Source organism: Mytilus trossulus, chromosome 3, assembly GCF_036588685.1.
Source record: "Mytilus trossulus isolate FHL-02 chromosome 3, PNRI_Mtr1.1.1.hap1, whole genome shotgun sequence".
NCBI lineage: Eukaryota > Metazoa > Mollusca > Bivalvia > Mytilida > Mytilidae > Mytilus > Mytilus trossulus.
The window spans coordinates 67,682,663-67,705,392 of record NC_086375.1 but is presented as its reverse complement, the minus strand read 5'-3'; the positions used below and the strand labels follow the sequence as shown (position 1 = coordinate 67,705,392).

General features: G+C 33.3%; 2 protein-coding genes across 2 annotated transcripts in view; one reads left to right on the top strand and one right to left on the bottom strand.

The window, feature by feature from the left end:
- Nucleotides 1-8,060: 8,060 nt before the first annotated feature.
- Nucleotides 8,061-15,466, bottom strand: LOC134712206 (deoxyribonuclease-1-like). The gene is made up of 7 exons (XM_063573530.1): nt 15,263-15,466; nt 14,957-15,045; nt 14,070-14,153; nt 12,441-12,544; nt 11,098-11,368; nt 8,721-8,817; nt 8,061-8,247 (listed from the first exon to the last, which is right to left on the bottom strand). The coding sequence occupies exons 1-7, from the start codon at nt 15,401-15,403 to the stop codon at nt 8,104-8,106; spliced, it is 930 nt and encodes a 309-aa protein (XP_063429600.1). The 5' UTR covers nt 15,404-15,466; the 3' UTR covers nt 8,061-8,103.
- Nucleotides 15,467-20,516: 5,050 nt separating this feature from the next.
- The window catches only part of LOC134712201 (codanin-1-like), a 41,935-nt gene continuing 39,721 nt past the window's right edge, over nt 20,517-22,730 (top strand). The window contains exon 1 of the mRNA XM_063573518.1: nt 20,517-20,633. Coding sequence (XP_063429588.1) covers nt 20,550-20,633 — 84 coding nt within the window. The 5' untranslated portion in view covers nt 20,517-20,549. The remainder of the gene's footprint in view (nt 20,634-22,730) is intronic.

The window sequence follows — 22,730 nt, the reverse complement described above, 5'->3', positions numbered from 1 at the left end:
TTGCGTGCGTATAAAAATGATCTCAAATCAAATTTCTAATGGAGTTTGCAACAATAATCATGATAATTATTCAACTACTCATTTTAATAAAACAAAGTATTAAAATATAAATGTCATACAGTCATGGTGATGATGCCCCCGCTAGCATATAACGTTAAAAAGGTACATAAAGTGAAGCTGCCAAAAATTGAACTTAAACTGAGTTTAGAGGTTATAAGCATTATATACATATTTCACTAAATTTAGTTGAGACAAACTTGAGAAATTTTTCCATTTGTGAAAGGGCATAACCCTAGAATGATAATCAAAGTGCTTGTAATCACTAAATGGCTATTAAAGACTGCTTAAATATCAGTTGGTAGTAAAGTGAATTTTGCATTGTATATTGTATATACATGTATAGCATTTTTTTAAGTTGATTCAACTACTATTCTGGACAGAGAAATCTAAACTCCAAATTTTAAAGAAGATTTCATAAAGCATTGGTCTTAGGTAATTCAACAACCATTCTGGACAAAGAAATAACTCCAATTTATTGTCTGGAATCTACAAAAATGTTTGTTTTTAGCCCTTAAATCCTAGACTGTTTGCCCCATAACCCACAAAATAGACCTCAACCTTCTACTTATGGTATTCAATATTATGGTACAATTTCAGAACAATTGAAATACTAATACACGACTTTTTGTACAGACACTAGATTAATGCTTGTTTTGGTCACCTTTGAAACCCTTATTCCTAAACCTTAGGGACTATATATATACCCCCCCCCCCCCCCCAAAAAAAAAACAATCCCAAGCTTCCTTTTATGATTATAAATATTACTGTGGATTCATAATTATTCTTTGGATACCAATTTTTATTGGCTTTCGTGGGTAGAGTCTTACCACGAAATTAAATGTTCAACGATTAACAAATTTTCTATAGGCTAGTATGCAGACTTCGGCAAAACCACGAAATTAAATATCCACGAAAATGCAAATTTTCTTTAATCCACGAAAATTGGTACCCACGAAAATAAATGAATCCACAGTATGTTATAATTTTAAGGCTTCCTTTTTTCTTATACTGAAATTATTATCTGGAAACCATCCGTCTTGGGACGACAAAGACAGGATACCTACATATATTTCAACTGCAAAAATTTCTGTGGTTGTTTAAAAATTTCAAACATGTACAATGAAATATTGTTTTTGAAATTGATAAGCCTAGATATGCCTTTTAATTTTTCCCGGCATAGTTGAAGGACCATTTACACTCAGAACCGAGTCATCAGTAGGCAGCTAGTACAGATGTATTAAAACAACCTAGCATCATATTGCTAGTAGTGGTAGTAGCATTCTCGGGTAAATTTGTTCTTTTTTTATAATATGTTTGGTTCAAATCAAAATAGAATGCTTTTATCTCCCTAATACTTACATTGTAAATAGAGGTGATACTACTTTGAAAAATCCTTGTACATGAGAGTTTTCTGTCAAATCTTTATTTCACAAAGAATGATTTGCATAACAATGAACTGAGCTCAAAGCAAAGTATTCAATAATACACTTAGACAAAGAGCTAAATTCAGTGATATACTTTGTACTACAGGTCCTTCATTAACATCCATCGACCAAAACCACATCTCAAAAACATTCCATACTACATGGTTGGATTCAGAAGTCCTGAAAAAGACATGATTTTTTTTATCATATTTTAACTACATGGTTGGATTCAGAAGTCCTGAAAAAGACATGATTTTTTTTTTTAAGTATATATACACAGGTTAAAATTTTCTTGTGGTAAAATCATTTTGTATCTAGCAACTATCAATTTGCTTCATGCACATATTGATATGTGTTGAGTTTACCTCTGTTGGAAATAAGAACACACAAACCTCCACCTAATTTTAGTCAACCGACAAAACATTCAAAACTATAAAATATTATCTAAGACTTGTCAGTGTCTATTTACCATTGCCACTGAATCAGTGATATATGTACACATGATTATTTACATGCAAGACTAAAATTATAAAGTACATATATAAGACTAAAACTGACATTCAGTCTTTACGATATCTTCATTCCCAAAGTCATTTTCAAATCTGACTTCATGGTAAAATAAGATTCCATATCTACAACCAATGAAAAGGAAATATCCCTCTAATAGACTAGCATTTAAATCACAGTTTTCTAAAATGGAAGCTAGGTCAACGTGGAACCTAGAACTAAAAAAATAGAAACAATATATCTTAAATATTTCAAATGCATGTACATGAAATAATATTAATCTTTAAAATTCACCATATTGTTCCCTTTTTTATCTTCTGTTGGATACTGTATATCCAGTGGCGGATCCAGAAATTTTCTAAAGTGGGAGCCAACTGACTGACCTAAGAGGGGGCTCGCTCCAGTCACGATTCAGTGATTCCCTATATAAGCAACCAAATTTTTTCTCAAATAGCAGGGGCCCGCCCCCCCTAAATCCGTCTCTGATATCAACCTCTAGATGTCTTTCAATTACATTCAGTTTAGTGTGGGTTGATGTTTGATTGTTGTACATGTTACAATGAGCAAAGCCCATACCCCAGTCAGCTATAAAAGGCCCTGATAAGACAAATTGTAAAACAATTCAAAGGAGAAAACTAACATGTCTGTTTAAGGTTACATCATCAAAATTTTGAATTGTGTGGTCCGTCTTGCATGGTCCGAGTTGTCCATGGGGCGAGAGCTCCCCTATTTATAATGATTGGATTATTTCTTACAACGGCAATAAAATGGCTTAGGGTGGGTTCTCAAAATAGGATCGGTCAGGTACCCGTAAACAAACATATATTTTTTTGGCCTTACCGAGAGCACCATTGAAATATATACAAATCACAGATCGGATACGCATCAACTATGTAAGACCTAATTTCAACAACCCTAAACAGTGAATATTTTTATCGCAAACAGTAAAATTTTATTACAAAATCTGAAAGATGAAGCCTTGAACTTCACAGGAAAAATACTCCCATTGCTGGGAAAAATCATTTAAAAAAGTATCAGTTCAATATGTAAAGCCATTATTATAGCATTTTTTCAACTAAAATAGAATTTTTAGCTAAATGATAGCATCAAAGGCATACACCTTGCTACTTACATTTGACTTATAAGTAGCAAAAAGTGTTTTTTTTTTTTTTAAATGTACATGTACTAAATAAAAAATATCATTTAAATCTATTTGTTTTAAGTTTTGAAAAACTACAAAATCCCAGTTTGTGACTAAACCTTGCAAATTGAATTTTTTACTAAAATAAGTGATTTAAAAATCACTTATTTCAGTAAGTCCACTGCATGACTGAACATGGCAATTTATGAGCTGCCATTTTATCACACCAAAACAGACAGATAAACAAAACAAAAATGACAATTGTAGGATACGTTTCTGTAAAATATGATAAAATCATGTTTTTAAAGAAATGAATAATACCAAATAGATACACCAAAATTTAAAGCACATTTACAGGAGGGATATACACAATCATTGCTAAACTATACATTTCATACTCTTTGCATTTCAGAGGCGGATTAAGGAGGGGGGGGGGGGCCAGGGGCCCCCCCCCCCCTTTTTGGGAAAAAATTTGGTTGCTTATATAGGGAATCACTGAAGCGTGACTGGAGCGGGCCCCCTCTTATGTCAGTCAGTGGGCCCCACTTATGGAAATTCCTGGATCCACTACTGCATTTATAAATAAATATTGGTTAAAATAAAGAAATATTGATGTGTATGACAGTATGACTATATCATGCTTATTCCAAATTGATGGTAAATTCCATGTCAACAATGTATTTTGGGAATTCCTAGGTATTAAAATGCCAAGTCTAAATACAGCTGCTTCATCTATACAATACATTTGTAGCTGTCTGTAAATATATTCTTCCAATCAAGGCAAACCCAGCTTAGTACGGTGTATAAAAATACACTGAATATCCTCCACCAGTATTTACATGCGTACAGTAAATCCGTTAAAGAGTAAACCCCTCCTATCCCCCCTCATTAAATGCACCAATAATTTCAGGGCTGTAATGTAGGTCATTTATACAAACCAAAATTGTACAAAAAACTTATGTCATGTTTCTGTATACCAAATTATCATGAAATTGAGCTGTTTCCTTCAACATATACAAATATGTAGAAATAATGTACATCGTTTTCATAAGATACCAGATACAACTAAACATGTAAACAACCCCTGAACTACAATGTTATATGGAATCGTCCATAATATAAACCCCTAATATACAATGTTGTATGGAATCGTCCAGGCAAAAGACAGAATTCGCGAATACACGGTTTCCGCTGTTAATGCCAGTGTTATCATGACTGACAGTAGGGGATGAAATGCATATAGATGACTATAAACAGCTGATAAAGTCTATTCAATAGTAACTTTTTTGTTCGTTGAAATGTGTGGGATTGTGCAGCACGTGTCATCATGACATGTGTTTCTTCGCGGCCTTCAGTTTAGATTATAGTCCGAGATTACTCTGACGTCTGACGGCTGTTTTGCCAGACAAGCTGGGGCCGTGGGACGTCAGAGCTTGTCCCATATCAAAAAGTGGATATTTGCCCACCCAAAATAGATGCGCGACTTTGACGCTTCTGGAGCCGACTGAGGGCCTTGGAATTTTATAAATCGGGCATCAGTCTCTTCATTTTTCATTTATCTCTTCATTTATGTAAGTTTCACCTACCTGCCAACCTTTATTTTACTATATTTTAACAGTTTTCATAGTGACCCCTCCATTTCAGCATTTTCACTTTCACTTTCAAATATGGACGTCAAGTTACGAGAGAGTTCGTAGCCTCGAGACTCAAATATGCAAATATTTATATTGTTTTACCTCCTTTATAGGAGATCGATGATTAACATCTAGAAGCAACCACGTTTTTTCGGTAATCAACATTTAGTTCCGACCACGATAACGATCGGAAGCTCTCGGATCTTTAGGCAGGTGCATCGTAAATGAACGAGGTGTTACATTATGGTCATTTGCCCTGTTTTCTCGTGGTCACGTGATAATATTAAAAAATGATCGTGAAAATGCTGAAATAGGGGGGTCACTATGAAAACTGTTAAAATATAGAAAAATAAAGGTTGGCAGGTAGGTGAAACTTACATAAATGAAGAGATAAATGAAAAATGAAGAGACTGATGCCCGATTTATAAAATTCCAAGGCCTTCAGTCGGCTCCTGAAGCGTCAAAGTCGCGCATCTATTTTGGGTGGGCAAATATCCACTTTTTGATATGGGACAAGCTCTGACGTCCCACGGCCCCAGCTTGTCTGGCAAAACAGCCGTCGGACGTCAGAGTAATCTCGGACTATTTAGATTATAGACTAGAGAAGAGACTAAATACGTACCAACCTGATGTCAAATGAAGATATACGGAATTTAAATAACGTTGATCCTTTAAATGTACGAAACACAAACACATATGACAATTGTTCACATAAAATAGATAGTAAAATTTTCCAAATGAACGTCCATTAAAATTAAGTCTCTGATGAATATTTCCCGCGCAAATGTCATGGAATAGACCAAAACGAATTTTCGGTGTGTGTTGTCATTAAAACATTCGGGTCAATGAACACAGTTAGATTAAATATATAAATATGTAAACTATATTTATATTGGTTTTTCAGAAAAGTGACTTTACCAGATTTTTTTTGTGGCAAACAACGGTAAATAGCCTATATCATCTTGACATGACATATGAAAACCCCTTAAGCATAATGGTGTGTGTATGGAATAGTCCATGGAATTGTCCAAACCGATACAGGTGAAATACGTAGAATAATATTGCTGTGTCTATTGTGGACACAGCAATAAAATCAGATTTAAGATCCTTATGAGCCCGTAGTAAAGTAAAAAAACTGTAAAAAGCCTTATTTAATAAAATTTGCTCGATTTACCTTGAAGTGAAGACTAATAAAATTTTTCGTGTATAGTGAACCCCCTAAATAAAATAATACTGTGTTCTAGACCACTTCCCCTTTCGGTGATCTACAGAAATGATTTTTTACTATATAGTATGTTAATAAAAATAAACAGAATAGATTATAAAACTAGAGGCTCTAAAGAGCCTGTGTCGCTCACCTTGGTCTATGTGAATATTAAACAAAGGAAGCAGATTGAAAATTGACTACAAAGGTCAATAACTCCAACAGGGGTCAATTGACCATTTCGTTCATGTTGACTTATTTGTAGATCTTACTTTGCTGAACATTATTGCTGTTTACAGTTTACCTATATCTATAATAATATTCAATATAAAACAGCAAAATTTCCTTAAAATTACCAATTCAAAACAGGTTGTCCAATTCATCTGAAAATTTCAGGGCAGATAGATCTTCACCTGATTAACAATTTTACCCATGTCAGATTTGCTCTAAATGCTTTGGTTTTTGAGTTATAAGCCAAAAACTGCATTTTACCCCTATGTTCTATTTTTAGCCGTGGCGGCCATCTTGGTTTGATGGCCAGGTCACCGGACACATTTTTTAAACAAGAAACCCCAAAGATGATTGTGGCCAAGTTTGGATCAATTTGGCACAGCAGATTCAGAGAAGAAGATTTTAGTAAAAGATATATATAAAATTTACGAAAAATGGTTAAAAATTGACTTTAAAGGGCAATAACTCCTAAAGAGGTCAACTGACCATTTTGGTCATGTTGACTTATTTGTAAATCTGACCTTGCTGAACATTATTGCTGTTAACAGTTTACCTATATCTATAATAATATTCAATATAATAACCAAAAACAGCAAAATTTCCTTAAAATTACCAATTCAGGGGCCGCAACCCAAAAACAGGTTGTCCAATTCATCTGAAAATTTCAGGGCAGATAGATCTTCACCTGATTAACTATTTTACCCAATGTCAGATTGCTCTAAATGCTTTGGTTTTTGAGTTATAAGCCAAAAACTGCATTTTACCCCTATGTTCTATTTATAGCCATGGCGGTCATCTTGGTTAGTTGGCGGGGTCACCGAACACAATTTTTAAACTAGATACCCCAATGACGATTGTGGCCAAGTTTCAAATAATTTGGCCCAGCAGTTTCAGAAGAGAAGATTTTTCTAAAAGATTACTAAGATTTACGAAAAATGGTTAAAAATTGACTATAAAGGGCAATAACTCCTAAAGTGGTCAACTGATCATTTTGGTCATGTTGACTTATTTGTAGATCTTACTTTGCTGAACATTATTGCTTTTTACAGTTTATCTCTATCTGAAATAATATTCAAGATAATAACCAAAAACAACAAAATTTCCTTAAAATTACCAATTCAGGGGCAGCAACCTAACAACGGAATGTCAGATTCATCTGAAAATTTCAGGGCAGATAGATCTTAACCTGATTAACAATATTAACCCATGTCAGATTTGCCCTAAATGCTTTGGTTTTTGAGTTATAAGCCAAAAACTGCATTTTACCCCTATGTTCTATTTATAGCCATGGCGGCCATCTTGGTTAGTTGGCGGGGTCACCGGACACAATTTTTAAACTAGATACCCCAATGATGATTGTGGCCAAGTTTGGTTAAATTTGGCCCAGTAGTTTCAGAGGAGAAGATTTTTGTAAAAGTTAACGCAGGACGACGACGGACGACGACGACGGACGACGACGACGGACGCCGGACGCCAAGTGATGAGAAAAGCTCACTTGGCCCTTCGGGCCAGGTGAGCTAAAAACAGTATGCATGGTAACGACATCGTTTAGATTTTTTGTCAAAAGGGAAAAGGGACAATAAACTTTGATAGACTTTGATGTATGTCTGAAACGTGTGGCTCCTATTCTTTCATTATTTTATACTGACCAGCCATTTAAAAGTTCTCATGTCAGTCGGTAAATTTTATAACACAGAACAAGTTGATTCATTATTTGTTCTTTGTTTGTACCTCTACACAAACATGTGTTGCACTGAACATTTGGTGAGAGATTACAATAGTATCACAGCGTTCTACCTTTAATTTCGCTTTCTTCGTTATTGCACACTTTTTTTTCGATAATAAACCTTAATAAAACACACTTTATATAAATTTTATCAAAATAATAAAATCCCTAAAACATTAGCCACGTAAACAGTAAATACATGAGCAAATAACAGATCCAAAACAAACAGTTGTGAACATTGTAAACGGAATGTATGGAGCGGAACTTGTTACTGTTTTCATTTCCAACTCGATTGGGTAGTGGTCACTAACAGAAAGAGCCTGAAAATACATGGGAAATACAGCATTCAGTGAGTTTTTATATGTACAACTAAAAACAATTGTATAACCATTATTTAATTAAACTGCTTTCATGTACTAGCAGAGACATGTAATTGTATTTTATATCTCTGGTATTATTTATTGAGTTTGTATGATTGCAGGCTTTATGTATGTATATTTGGAATAAGTTCCATCTCATATGGTCATCATGATATCGCCTTCAAAACATTTTAAGATTGGATTCATATGTGATGTTTAATGCTGATTAAAGACGGGCAAGCAAATAAATCCAGATCTTTTCGCTTGAACTCCATATATGTAATTGTAACATGTTTTAAATATAAATGTATGCTAGTAGTGTATTCCGTAACATAGAACTGGATGTTATTTCCTTTTTCATTTCTTTTCACCTTACAAACATACTATAGTAACCAAGTTATTCCAGTAAAAATGTATACTAAATTCAAACTGACCTCTGTATTTGTTAATCTGTATTCTTTATCAAACTCAAATATGTTGCTACTGCCTTCCACTATGGCATACAAGAATTTATCTCCATGCAATATGAATCTAAATTTATGAAGAAGAATGAAAAAGAAAAATAATAAGTCACAAGTAAAATATGTAAATAGTTTTAAAGCTTTAAAAGCAAAGCCATGTACAATGTTTTGACTATGTACAATGTTAACACTAGGTACGTAATAGTAGAATAATAATTTGAAACCTTGTAACCACACCTGTGATGTCCATGTCGATCACGGGGGGGGGGGGGGGGGGGGGGGTCTCAACATGGGATTTTGGGTACAGGTGTGCAGCTGGGATTTTAAAAACACCCCCCATTCATATATTGAATAATTGTGAAATCCCTACCTATACATATATTTCACAGCGAAATCATAACCCATTCATATATTTATCAGCTCAAATAGTACCTATATGCATATACAATCTTATTATACATCAAAAACACTACCTATTGATATATTTCCTCGGTAAAATTGCACCCCATTGATATATTTGACGGATCAAAAAAGGGACCCATTCCAGCGGCACATATGTATATACCTTTATATAGGAAGAGACCCCCCCCCCGTGATGTCGATGTCGACTGAATATAGAATCACAGTCACTATAAATTGAATCATCTCACTTATAACCTAATCTAAATTAAAACTTCTAAAAGTGTTAGTCTGTATGGGCATGTAAAAGGACGTTTCGTCCTTTTACAATATCATCTTATTGGTAAATATTCTATCAACTTCACAAATAATACTAGATGATCTTGAAGTAAAGATTCTATGTACTGCATGAATTACTTTTACTTTTCGGCTCGGTATTGGTTTAATCCACCATTTCTACCTAAGAAAATGACTGTACCAAGTGAGGAGTATGATAGCTGTTCTTCATTCGTTTGATGTGTTTGCATGAGCTTTTGCTTTTGATATTTGATTATGGACTTGCCGATTTGAATTTTCCTCGGAGTACAGAATTTTTTGTGATTTTATCTTTTCGTACATCCCTTCATAACGTTGTTTTGTTATGGTTAAATGTTTGCATGTTTGTCTTTGAATCTTTGCAAATGTGCTTTGTCTATATGCATTTTGTGTTTCTTTGTAGACATAATTGTTAGTCTTATATTGATTAAGAATATAACACAATGTTGACAGCTGAACCCCTTTTTTAACAATTATACCTTAAATGTCTGATTGTTTTGTTCACTAGTCTTTATCAATAAAATGGAATTTTATGTGATTGTCATACAAGTGAGACGTTCAGGTAGCTATAAAACCAGGTTTAATCCAACGGTTTCTTCTGAAGAAAATGCTGGTAAGTCAGTTATATGACAGTCGTGATCTATTCGTTTAATGTGTTTGAGCATTTGATTTGACATTCGATAAGGGACATTCTGTTAAGGCTTTTCCTCGGAGTTCGGTATTTTGGTAAGTTTACAGTACTTGCGAGTACTCTTAGATCGGTACTTAGTGTCTTTAGTCTTTTTGTAAGTTATTGTGGTGTGTCGATCTGATGAGTGAAGCCTTATTCAAATGATGTAAACAGGTTCATTTTCTTATGATGAGGTGTTACACAGATGTGTTAGGATTGGATTGAAAGCTCGTTTACATATTTTAAGCTATACTATTCAACGCTATCCCTTCAACATCTTGTGTATACCTATCCTTATCCAATATACTATTATTCAGTGGTTGAAGTTTGCCACTATCTATCATATTTAATTTTCGTTTCTTGTTTTGAATATCAATTATGCCTTAGATTTCTTGTTTGAATTGTTATACATTTTGTCATCTGACGACATTTCAGAACATAAGAACAACCTCTTTCAGTCTCCATTTCATGGCTCACATTCAATTGTTAACATCTACGTCATTTGTTCTCGGTGGATATTTGTTTCATTTGCAGTCATACCATATCTTCTCATCTTTATACTGTAAAAGAGGGACGAAAGATACCAAAGGGACAGTCAAACTCATAAATCTAAAATAAACTGACAACGCCATGGCTAAAAATGAAAAAAGACAAACAGACAAACTATAGTACACATGACACAACATAGAAAACTAGAGAACAAACAACACGAACCCCACAAAAACTAGGAGTGATCTCAGGTGCTCCGGAAGGGTAAGCAGATCCTGCTCCACATGTGGCACCCGTCGTGTTGCTTATGTGATAACAAATCCGGTAAATAGTCTAATTCGATAGGTCACAGATGTTACTTAAAGAAAACTGATTTTATTTGCAATACTTGTAGCTGGCCGACCTAAGCATGTTTCTATTCTATCTAAGCTTATAGAACCATGCAAATTTCAAACATGCAGTTTTTCTATTTCTTACCTGTCATATGCACAATCTGTTCCTTTGGAAACCGTAGTGTCAATATTGTCACTAATCAACCAATGATATTTGTCAGATGTTCTAATTGGAATAAAATTGAGGTACTTTTTAGGGGCATAACTACATTCGGCATTCATATCACCAAGAAATAGTATTTCCTGAGTTTTCATTTTTGATACAATGTCTCTATGGACGGTTTCTAGTGCAGTTATCTCCTGTATTGCTTGTAATGGTTTAACATGAATTCCAGCAAGAACAAACTCTGTTAGAACTAAAATATAAAATTTCTACATCCCTCATTTCAACAAATAAACTACTTGATACAAAACTAGAGGCTCTAGAGAGCCTGTGTCGCTCACCTTGGTATATGGTATATGTGAATATTAAACAAAGGACCTAGATGGATTAATGACAAAATTGTGTTTTGGTGATGGTGATGTGTTTGTACATCTTACTTTACTGAACCAAAAACAGCAAAATTTCCTTAAAATTACTGCCCTAGCAACCGAACCACGGGTTGTCCGATTCATCTAAAAATTACAGGGCAGATAGATCTTGACCTGATAAACAATTTTACTTCATGGCAGCTTTGCTTTAAATGCATTGGTTTTTGAGTTATAAGCCAAAAACTGCATTTTACCTATATGTTATATTTTTAGCGGTGGTCTCCATCTTGGTTGATTGGCTGGGTCACGCCACACATTTTATAAACTAGATATCCTAATGATGATTGTGGCCAAGTTTGGTTTAATTTGGCCCAGTAGTTTCAGAGGAGAAGATTTTTGTAAAAGTTAACGACGACGGACGATGACAGACGACGGACGATGACAGACGACGGACGACGGACGCAAAGTGATGGGAAAAGCTCACTTGGCCCTTCGGACCAGGTGAGCTAAAAAGGAATAAAAATTTGTTTTGTCTTTATCTTTGACTATTATTATAGTCCCAGTATTTATTAAGCAATACTTTTTCCATAAATATGAATTATCAGATCTTTCTATAAATACATAAAAATGCGAGAGAACACGAAACCAAACCATTCGAGGCAATATTGTAACACCTTTTAGCCACCGACTTTTCTTTTGTTTTTAAGAATCGAGAGTGAAACGGGAAGTGAACACATTTGTTTCTAATCAAAATGTTAAAAAAAACCAACAACGTTGTCTTTACAAAATAGTTTTCCTTTGTATATCTGAAAGTAGTTTTTTTCAGCGAATTTAAAGAAAACGATGTTTGTCCCGACGACAGGTACACCCCGTGACAGAGACAAAAATAAATGGCAGAGAGTCTTACACATGAATCAAATTGTAGTTCCAAATGTTAAAGACTTCCGAATAGCTTACCTGTTTTCGTGGACTGGATTTTAACTATGTATGGTTCACGTTCAAACACATTTTGCGGGTCATGGTAAACGTAAGATGAAACGATCGTTATACCGCTGTGTCTTCTGCAAAAAATGATGAAAACAATAGACTTTTAATAAGAGTATTAAACTAGTTATCGAAGATCGAAAGTTCAAAGTATAATACTTAAACGAGAAACTAGAGAAAAGTTGATATACAAACCAATTGATATGTGGACTTTAATGTATTACTGTAGTCCGAGATTACTCTGACGTCCGACGGCTGTTTAGCCAGACAAGATTGTCTGTTTAGCCAGACAAGATTACTCTGACGTCCGACGGCTGTTTAGCCAGACAAGATTCAGACGGCTGTTTAGCCAGACAAGATTGTCTGGCTAAACAGCCGTCGGACGTCTGAGTTATCTCGGACTAGTATTACTGCAATAGACAAATCTATGAAGGAATGCAACGACAAATAAAAATCATTCAATAAATATAAATTCCATCAATGTTGCAATTCTGAGAAATGTAACTTTTTATTCACAACAATGTGCATGTATCAAACTCTATCAATTACTGTTTAGTTGATTTGTCACATAAATCTTACCTAGGATTAGGTAAAGTCATGTTTCGATGACACTTTGTTGAATGTTAAAACTGCCTTTAAAATAATAATAGATCCTTGGATTATTGTTTCGTATAAAGTGTCACATGTACCATAGATTGTTGGAAACCTGATTATTAGCATTTGAAATCTCCCTTTAAGGTCAAGATACATGCATTACATGTGTGTTGTCAAATATTTTGGTAAAATTTTGGGTACAACATTTGGTCGTTGAAATATAACTGAAAATTCAAAAAAATAATGCATTTTGGTTTATCTCTTTTATTTTCCGAAATATTACTGACTGAATTCTTTCAAAATAAGTGATCATCTGTATATATATAAAAGGGCCAAAATCGTAATTAAACCATTCTTAAATTTGTCTCAAAATCGTTAAATCTACCATTTTAAACAAATGCTATTTATTCTGTAAAAACAATATGCTATTGATGCATGAATTTCCGTTTCAATATTGGAAAAAAAATACAGGGTCACCAACTTCGTTTTCAAGATAACATTCAAAGTGGTTAACTTGGTGAAAGAATACCTCAAAAAGTCGACATAAACAACGTCATCACGTTGTTGGCCGAAAAAGATCTTACAGTATTTGAAATTAGGGATAAAGAGATATTAAGATAAGTTAAACAACGTTTTTCACCGATTTATGTGCTATATAGTATTTATACAATGTTCACCTAAACAAAATTCAACCAATAATATGTCCTTCAAAAAATAAAAGAGGTAAATGCATTTTTTTTCTTTTGTCATAAAATAGCTGTTTGCAAAATTTCCTGTTCAGATGTGCATGAATGGTTATCTGTTCTCGTCTATCAGTTGAAAAATAAGAAAATTTCTCAATTTCCTCGGGTGTTTTTATTGCGAGGTAAAGCATATATTTGGTCAGCAGTTACAATTTATTATTTAAAAAAAGATGAGTAGAATTATTCACTCAGTCTAATATTACCCAATGATGAAAACTAAACAAAAATATATTTTAAAGTTGTGTATACATAAGTCAATTCTCACCTATATAAGAAAATGTACTGTTCTTTCGATGCTGTGTCTCCGAGTCTCTTACTAACGATCTTGTCATACTTAGAACCTGGTGCTCTATAAATCGTGATTATCATTATACTTATTAGTCTATCAACCTGACATTCATATTATGTTGCATACATAACTTTTTTAAATACACGTAAACATTAGTTACAATAAGTAGATGTCTAGTTCAATTTTAAATCTTCATCAAAACTTACAATGATCTCCAATGTCTGCTTAATTCATTGAAAAATTTCTTAATTATATAAATTTAATAAAACGAGACAAATTCATGTTATTCCCGCAAAGGTTTATGATTGCGTATAGCGTTCAGTGCATTCGTACTTTGACCTATAATGGTTACTAAAATTATATAACTTATGACTTGGATGGAGAGTTGTCAGTCTCGTTGGCACTCATTCCACATTTTCTTATATTTATTGTGGTTAGTACCAAACGTTCATTTACTATGATCTTTGAGAGCAAACTTTTGTTGTTTCTGTAAATTAACAATGATTAATAAATTGATAAAAAAAAGCGGGGATCTTGATAGTTATAAACTAAGTTATCCTTTTGATGAGAATATTCTACCGTCCGTTTGTTCACCAACACTTTTATAGTATTGGACGGAAAACCGATACATATATTGCTCGTTGCATGACAAATTAATTGCATTTAATTCATATCATATGTAAATTGGAAAATTAGTACATGATCCTCAAGTTCTCGGTAATTCTTCTCGAGTTTTTCGACATACCCTCCAGCGATCGTTTGTTATATCAAGGAGGTTATATTAACCTATTACTTAGCAATATTTCAAATACTTTACACCCCAGCTCTATTGTTATACTTCATAGTTCTATTTTGTAAACTACCTGTTTAACGCGTTTTCAAGTACTGTGATAGAATCACCACTGTTGTCTCTGATTTCTTGCAGGAAGATAATATCATATCGCTTTATTATCTGAAAAAAGAATGGGAGAATTATTGTAAAAGTAAATCTCATCTTCAATAATAAATGACACTAAAACTAAAAGTAAAATTGATTCACAATGACTATATCAATCTGTAACATGCACACAACTTTACTTAAGTATTTTGTTTTGTTTTTAAAACATGAATTTTAAGTGAATAACAAGTACAAAATAACTGCTCCCTATCTGTAACTTTAAAAAAAATACCTTTACAATGTATCCAAGCACCTGTTGGTTGTCCGCTTTCTTTCGGCCAAACACTTTTAAATTAAAGGCACCAATTCTAAATGACCATGATCCTTCTGTTAGTGTAAGAAAAATCACTAACAACTTTATTCCTGTGTTCATCCTGCATATTTCTTCCTTTATATGTACTTAAAAATCCACATCCGGTTAAAAGTGGGAGAATTTAATTGTTATTTTATTAGTGCTTAACGTAAGTGTCTCGATAACTATAAATAAAGATATTATGTATTTTTGTATATAGACACGCATAATGGAAATAATTTTACTCCACGCCTTCAGAAAAAATATATTCAATTGACTTGAGTATATATACTGATTGAATCAACTTAAAATATAAATGGTGATATTAAATAAAGGCAATTTTCAGAAATTGTCAATTTAGGTCAGTCATGTTTTTTTTAAATATTTTATGTGTTAACTTATAACGAAAAATATATTACTTACAATTAATCTGAAAGTTTTATCATATTTTAATTACTTTAGTCTAAAATAAGGACAACATATTGACAAAATGTCAAAAATATGCGTGTCAGACGTAACCGTTGACTATACGCATAATCACTTTAGCAGAGGTCTTTCGACTTTGTGTTCTTCAAAATAGTGTTATATCCACGAAAATTCGAATGAATGATATGCTTCATATATAAAGTATAACAATATTACTGGATATGTGTTTCTGATACGATCAACGCTATTTTTTGGCAAAAACAAATAGTGTTCATATTGGTCAGATTTTGGAAGATGTTAAGTTATCAAAATTTATAGGTTTTAAAATATAAGATATATGATATTTCGTTTGTGTAAATTCGGCTCACATATGTGCATACATAGACCATATTAAAATCGAATTTTTGAAGCACTCCACTACATATAAAAATGCAACGGCTTCTGGCAAATGTCTTGCAAGATGTCCAATGTCGGATTTCGCCGTTTTTTACAAATAAATTGTCATTTGCGACGTTATTTATTAAAAATTTAGATTAGTTGCATGCTAAACAGTCCTTTTCCGTAATTGTGCTTTAACTTTACAAAACAGCCACATACTTTTTGATAACTTGCGTAGTCAAAACGACTTCGTTTTCAAAGAAATGAAATGTCTTGCAAGTTTGTCCACTGGACGATTTTCGTACGTTTTCAACGTTGTCGATTCGGGGTACTATTTATGGTGGATCATCTGTATATAGTTCCTCAGATGAAATTTTCTTGATAATCAGATACTATCAACAATACCACAAAGTATCATAAAAAAAATCTGATGACTGAGTTTGTTCGTTTCGATGAGATTCTTAAGTTGTGAAAAAGTTTTGTATCACAAGAGGATAACAAATCATCTTTATCAAATTTTCAGAAGCGTAAACTGACTGCAATTTTTTTTTATTTCTCTGCAATAAGATTCATGTGTATAGAATTGAAAGTGAAAATAAAATTGGGCCTAAAGCGTGGCTATATACCTCTCCACATCATACACAGCTTGTAAACATATGAGACGAATTATAATTAACATTTTTTTGTGACAATCGTTTCATTTCATAATCTAATTGTACCGCTATTAAAGCCAGTTCGAAACCAGGTTGAAATAGAACAAAAGAATCGAAGCTCTTTGTTAGAGAAGGCGATAAATGTTAACTGTATTGTTTACTATAGTGACAAAAAATTTAAAAGTTAATAGAATCAAACAAAATTACAATTTTCTTCTCAATAACGAGATGTTTTATTTTAAAAACACCATTTGCATAAGTTTTCAATTTATCTAGAACAATTTGATATCAAGTCGACGACATGGGTATCTTTCAAGTTGGATGAAGAAAATGCATAACCTCCGATTTTCTTGAAAAAATTACCACGGACGGAAAACATATCAGTCTATTAGTTCAGTAATTTTCGTGTCTACCCTTCCATTATGTGACTAAAGAAAAAAATCCAAAAAATGGGTATTAATTGCATCGAAAAGAGAAAATAGAGTTCACCTTTTTATGTTAGGGCGTGTTTGAGTTGAATATTTTGTCTTGATATCGTACAAAGTAAGAATATTTCATACATCGTCTCGCTTCAGATTCTATCATTTTCATATATCAAAGCTAAAGGTTGAGTTTATAACACACAACAATCACAGTACTTAAAGATGAAACATATGGGTCAAGTGAAATACCTATCTAATGAGTCACAAAAACAGAGAAGGGGTGTTCGAATAGTTATATTTTTACTGAAACGACAGTCTTTCAAGTTTGATGATGAAAATGCATATCTTCGAAAAATTATATATTTTTTGTGTGCGATAACTAGGGTTTATAGTCTTCCTACACTAAAAAAAATCTAGTCTGCCCTTCCACAAAATATTTAATTAGATTTTTTTTAAATGTTTATGGATTTTCGAAAATTCCACCTGACAACCGATCAGACACTAGTTTTAAGTTGAATCAATGCAGCCAAGATCATTAACTGATGCTTATAAGCTAGTTGATACATTTGTCTTTTAAAATACAACTGAAATATAAGGATCTTAATTGTGCAATGTGGATAAATTTATCGGTTTCCAAGAGCAAAATTGGTAGCGCGTCATCCCTACAATGGCTTCCATTTCTACGATTGTGAAAATGAACTGGCGTAATGGGGAGATAATTTTGACGAAGTAGTATCCTGACTGAAGAAAGTATAGTGAATTTTATTAGCAAGACCCGTTTAACTTGTTTTTCTCGACAAACTTTTTATATTAAAGCAAAATATATATCCTCCTCCTTTTCGGATCTAAATTGGAAAACATTGCACATTAATACGTTTTATGTTAATTTGTCTCTGGTAGAGAGTTGTCTTATCGTACCGTATATAACTTCTCATTTCATAAAGATAAGCATTACCCACATACGATATATTTTGTTGTTTGTTGGTTACGTTACCTTCTTTGGGAAATATTCAATGCATATTCAGTACTATAAAACATTATAAGAAGTATCCATATTGATGTGCAAAACAAAAACTGCAAGCGAAATACAAAACTTATCCCAAATATTCGGTAATCGCCATGAAACGTAAAAATTTGACGTTACCATTTGAGACGCAATGTTGTGCCGTTAACGTCTCATGCGTTATTGCAGATATAACCGATTGGTTAAGTAAAAGTAGTCTTAGTCGTATCTTTAATGAAATCAAAAGAAGTTCTCAATCGAACTTAAATCAAAACTTTCTGTCAGCTAGATTTTCTATTTTTCCATAAATCTATCAATATCAAAAAACGATCATATTGATAAAGAGCCATGGCGTTGTCAGATAAGGTTCGACTTATGAGTTTAAATGTTTTTTTCGTCCCTAGTAATTGTCGCCCTCTCTTTTACAATCAAGTTCACCGATATGAGTAAAGATAAATATACGGTCAGGGAGATACAATTTGATTTGTATGGGGGGACTAGGATGAAATTTGAAAAAAAGGCAGAACAGGATTTTGAGTAAAAAACAAGGCAGGATGAGTAACTTGGCAAAAAAAAAAGACAGGATGACAATTGTTGTAAAAGAGTCAGGATAAGCTAAGAAAAAAAAGCAGGACCGAATAGACTGAAAACTAAAAAGGCAGAACAGAGATAATAAATAAAAAAAAAAGGCAGGACACAATTTTTCCTCCCAGCCCCCCCCCCCCCGGCCCCCCTAAAAATCAAATGGTAGCTCCTTTATATAAAATAAAAATAATACTATCGAACGTCATGCATCCGACGCAACAGCTCCAGAAACGTGCCAAACAAAAAACCCAACAAAATTTGGATGTACAAATACCGAGCCACACCAAGGACACCAAGGGTAATACGACCAAAAAGGAAAATAATAGAACAAAGGCAAATAAAAGGAAGCCGACAAAGTATATAATAAAACAAAACGTCAGTAACGAGAATCTCAAGATCATCCTATATTATTTGTGAAGTTCATTGATACTAAATACGTGTTCTGCTGTTGTCTGTTCTATGGTCGGGTTGTTGTCTCTTGGACTCATTCCCCATTTCCGTTCTCAATTTCATGTAATAGGTTCGAAATAGATAGCCAGATCGTGTTTAAAGGGTCACTGGTATTTTGTCAATAACCTATTTGAAGTTGTTTATCCTTGCTTTGTGTCGAAATAATAAAATCGTATATACTGCGTATATATGCATATCGGATGCACACATCATACTGTGAATATTTATCTTAAAAGTAATCCAAAACGAAAAGGTATTGACGAAGAATGACACTAAAGTGCTCTATTCCTGAAATTTTACACTTGATTTGTTTATTGTCAAAAACAAGTCTTTATCGACATATTTAACATAAAATGGCCATATTTGCAAAATTTGAAAATCGTTCACAGCTTTACCGACAGTTAATTTTTAACCACAATTATTGATAATGTGTATAAAACAAAATCTTGCATCAAAATTTCTTTTTGAGTTAGACTGACTCATTTTATGTTTGTGCTATAATTTCCATCTGAGACTTCTATAACAATCTCAGTTTCCATTAATCTTCATTTTTTAACCGGATTTTCGACAGAAAATTTGCTTATTGACTTGAGGATGTACGGCGGCTTCCAAACAGGGTCTGAAAACACTTTGTCCTCTAACTAATGGTGAAGGTCAAGTTCAATATTCACGATTTTAACTATCGTTGTAAAGTTATTGACCTTTTTGTAGCCAAAATTTAATCTTATGTAATATTGAATTATTTCCCTTTGAACAGAAATGGCAGGTATCTTTTAATCTTCATTATACATGTATATTTATAAATGATATTGGAGTACAAAAACTACACGAATGATACAAGAGTAGAGTTTGCATTCAGTTAAAGAAAATCAACCAAAAACTGACAAAAACGGTAATTTATGCGGAGTTATCCCAACCCTTATGATAATGTAAATTTCCACAGTAAATTAAAAATAATGATTTTGAGTTTTCCTCAAGTTAGATTTTAGGGGACTTTTTTCTTCGTATATTTACTGAAGGCTTAATGCTATAGATAAGAACTGAAACATTTTCTGTTGCAATTAGTTTGAGGATAAACTAAGTTTGACTGGACTATATTAGCTCAAAACTTGATTCTTGGTCTAGAGGCTTCCGTGGTTAATTTTTACCAGACACAAAATGACTTTTAGCAAATGATCAAATGTAAAAAAAATATATTTATGGTTCTTTCTGGTTTATTTTGATTTTAAAGTGATTGATGGTAGTAGGCTTCATCATATCAATGTTTACACCGGAAGTCGATTTCTCCACATGGCGGGAATTTAAAAAATATGGCAGCGGTATTGGACCTTCTGTTAAAAGGCGAAATTACGCCGAATACAGTTGTCCATTGGATTAAATTTAAATCTTATCTGGTATTCACTTAATTATGAAGCTTTACTGACCAGAGCTTTTTTCAATTCTCCTAATTTCTAGTAAAATAGCGTCAAATTTAAATTATGTATAGGCATAAGAAATATTATATATAATATAGATCATCTTCAGGTAAAGGGTAATCATTAAAAAATAATCTGTCATATAGATAATAGTGTGTAACTGAGCGCTGAATCACTCCACTATTCTCAGCTATTCAGTTATTTCGATTTCGGTTCCTTGGCGTGACCCCAACATACACCACAGGGGCTTGTTACAATTGCCGGGTTTACTATCCATACGAACCCCTAAAAAAACACAAGGGAGGAAGCTAATTTGCGACAAGGCTTCAAATTATTGTTGTAATTATTTTCTAAGACTTTCACTTACTTTGTGACCTGGATAAATATGTTCCCACTTGAATTATCTCTCCGATGACATATATTTGTTACCTTAAGTAACCTCAGGGCTTTCCATTGAAGCCGGTAGCCGGCGGAAATCCGCCGCTTACGGTGGCTTCAAGTGCCGGCTACTTCACTGACAAAAATATAAATTCAAAAAGAAAAAAAATTATCTTTTTCAAATGTTTACAGGCAGCCGAGAGACGTATTGTCGCAAAGTCGCGGTCACGATAAACAAGGATGAAAAGTCAGTGTTTACCTTGGGCTAAATATAGTTCACATGAATTCAGGTCACTGATTGGTTGTCTATTTAAAGTCAGAATGCATCGTTTCTTTTCAAAGATAACAAGAGAGACGTTCCGGTGGTCTTTGAATGATAACAATAGAGACGTTCCGATGGTCATTAACTCGTTGGCTTTTTTTGGCTTGATTAAACGTGAAGACAATCAGATAGGATGACAATCTTATGTTATGGAATAATATTAGTCAAATTAAAGAAAGTGTAGTAGATCATATTGTTCAGAATCTGGAAAACAGTATCTTTTGAAGTTCATTTTCAAAGCCCACATGGTGTTCAGAGAATCAAGGTCAAAAACGAAAGTAAATATTGTCGACTCGACCTCAAATAAATAACATTTCCAAATGATTAATGTATCCGACTTATTGAACAGTTTACAAAAAAAAAAAAAAAAAAGAGAAAATCAGAGGATATATCAATTTTCTGTCAATGCTTGAGAAATAATTGTATGATTTAAATACGCGTAACAGTCTTTAGAGAGAAAAGGGGGGATTATTTGTTTACAAATCCACGTAGTTATGCAAAATAAATCGATCAAGATTTCTAACAAACCGGATGATTATTTAAATAAAACTCCTTTAAAAGTAAATGAATTTTAAGCATAAGGTAATGAAAATAAAAAAAACTAACATAAAAAAAAATGAAATTTCTTTGAGTTTTTTTTTTTTCTTTCTTTAATTTCATACATAAAAAATGGTCATTTGAAAGATGAAATTAGGTGCCAGGAGATTGCGAGAATGCAGGATTTTGATCTATTTATGCCAGAGCTTCTGGGGGCCTTGAGCGGCCCCCAGACCCCCTGCCGTAAGGCACCAAGCTTACAGCTTGGTGGGCGTCCGGCTTCGCCGAACGCATGTTACAGCCGCCTATAATTTTAATTGAGCCTTCTACTTCAATTTCAATGGAAAGCCCTGTAACCTATATAACTATTGTAATCCTTAAAACAAACTCGACATTTCTGAAATAGAACGAATCGAGGCCCTAAATTTGAAAATGAAAGTACTAAAGCGACATCTACCCGAAAATATATTTTCGGCTGTCTCGGGAGTTTTCATGAATATGACGATGAAAAACAGTATATTCCGAAAAATTCCCACCAATTTTTACATTATTGACTTCCGAAAAGCATAACATTTATGGTAAATACCAGAGTGCCGAAAAATATATTTTCCGATAGGTGTCGTTTTAGTACTTTCATTTTCAAATTTAGGGCCTCGATTCGTTCTATTTCAGAAATTTCGAGTTTGTTTTAAGGATTACAATAGTTATATAGGTTACTTAAGGTAACAAATATATGTCATCGGAGAGATAATTCAAGTGGGAACATATTTATCCAGGTCACAAAGTAAGTGAAAGTCTTAGAAAAAAATTACAACAATAATTTGAAGCCTTGTCGCAAA

Coding starts and splice junctions, on each gene's coding strand:
- LOC134712206 (XM_063573530.1), bottom strand. CDS start 15,403: ATGAACACAGGAATAAAGTTGTTAGTGATTTTTCTTACACTAACAGAA. Junction 14,154..14,956: donor CTTGAAAACGCGTTAAACAG/GTAGTTTACAAA, acceptor CACGATTTATAG/AGCACCAGGTTCTAAGTATG. Junction 8,818..11,097: donor ACAGATTGTGCATATGACAG/GTAAGAAATAGA, acceptor TCATAAATTTAG/ATTCATATTGCATGGAGATA.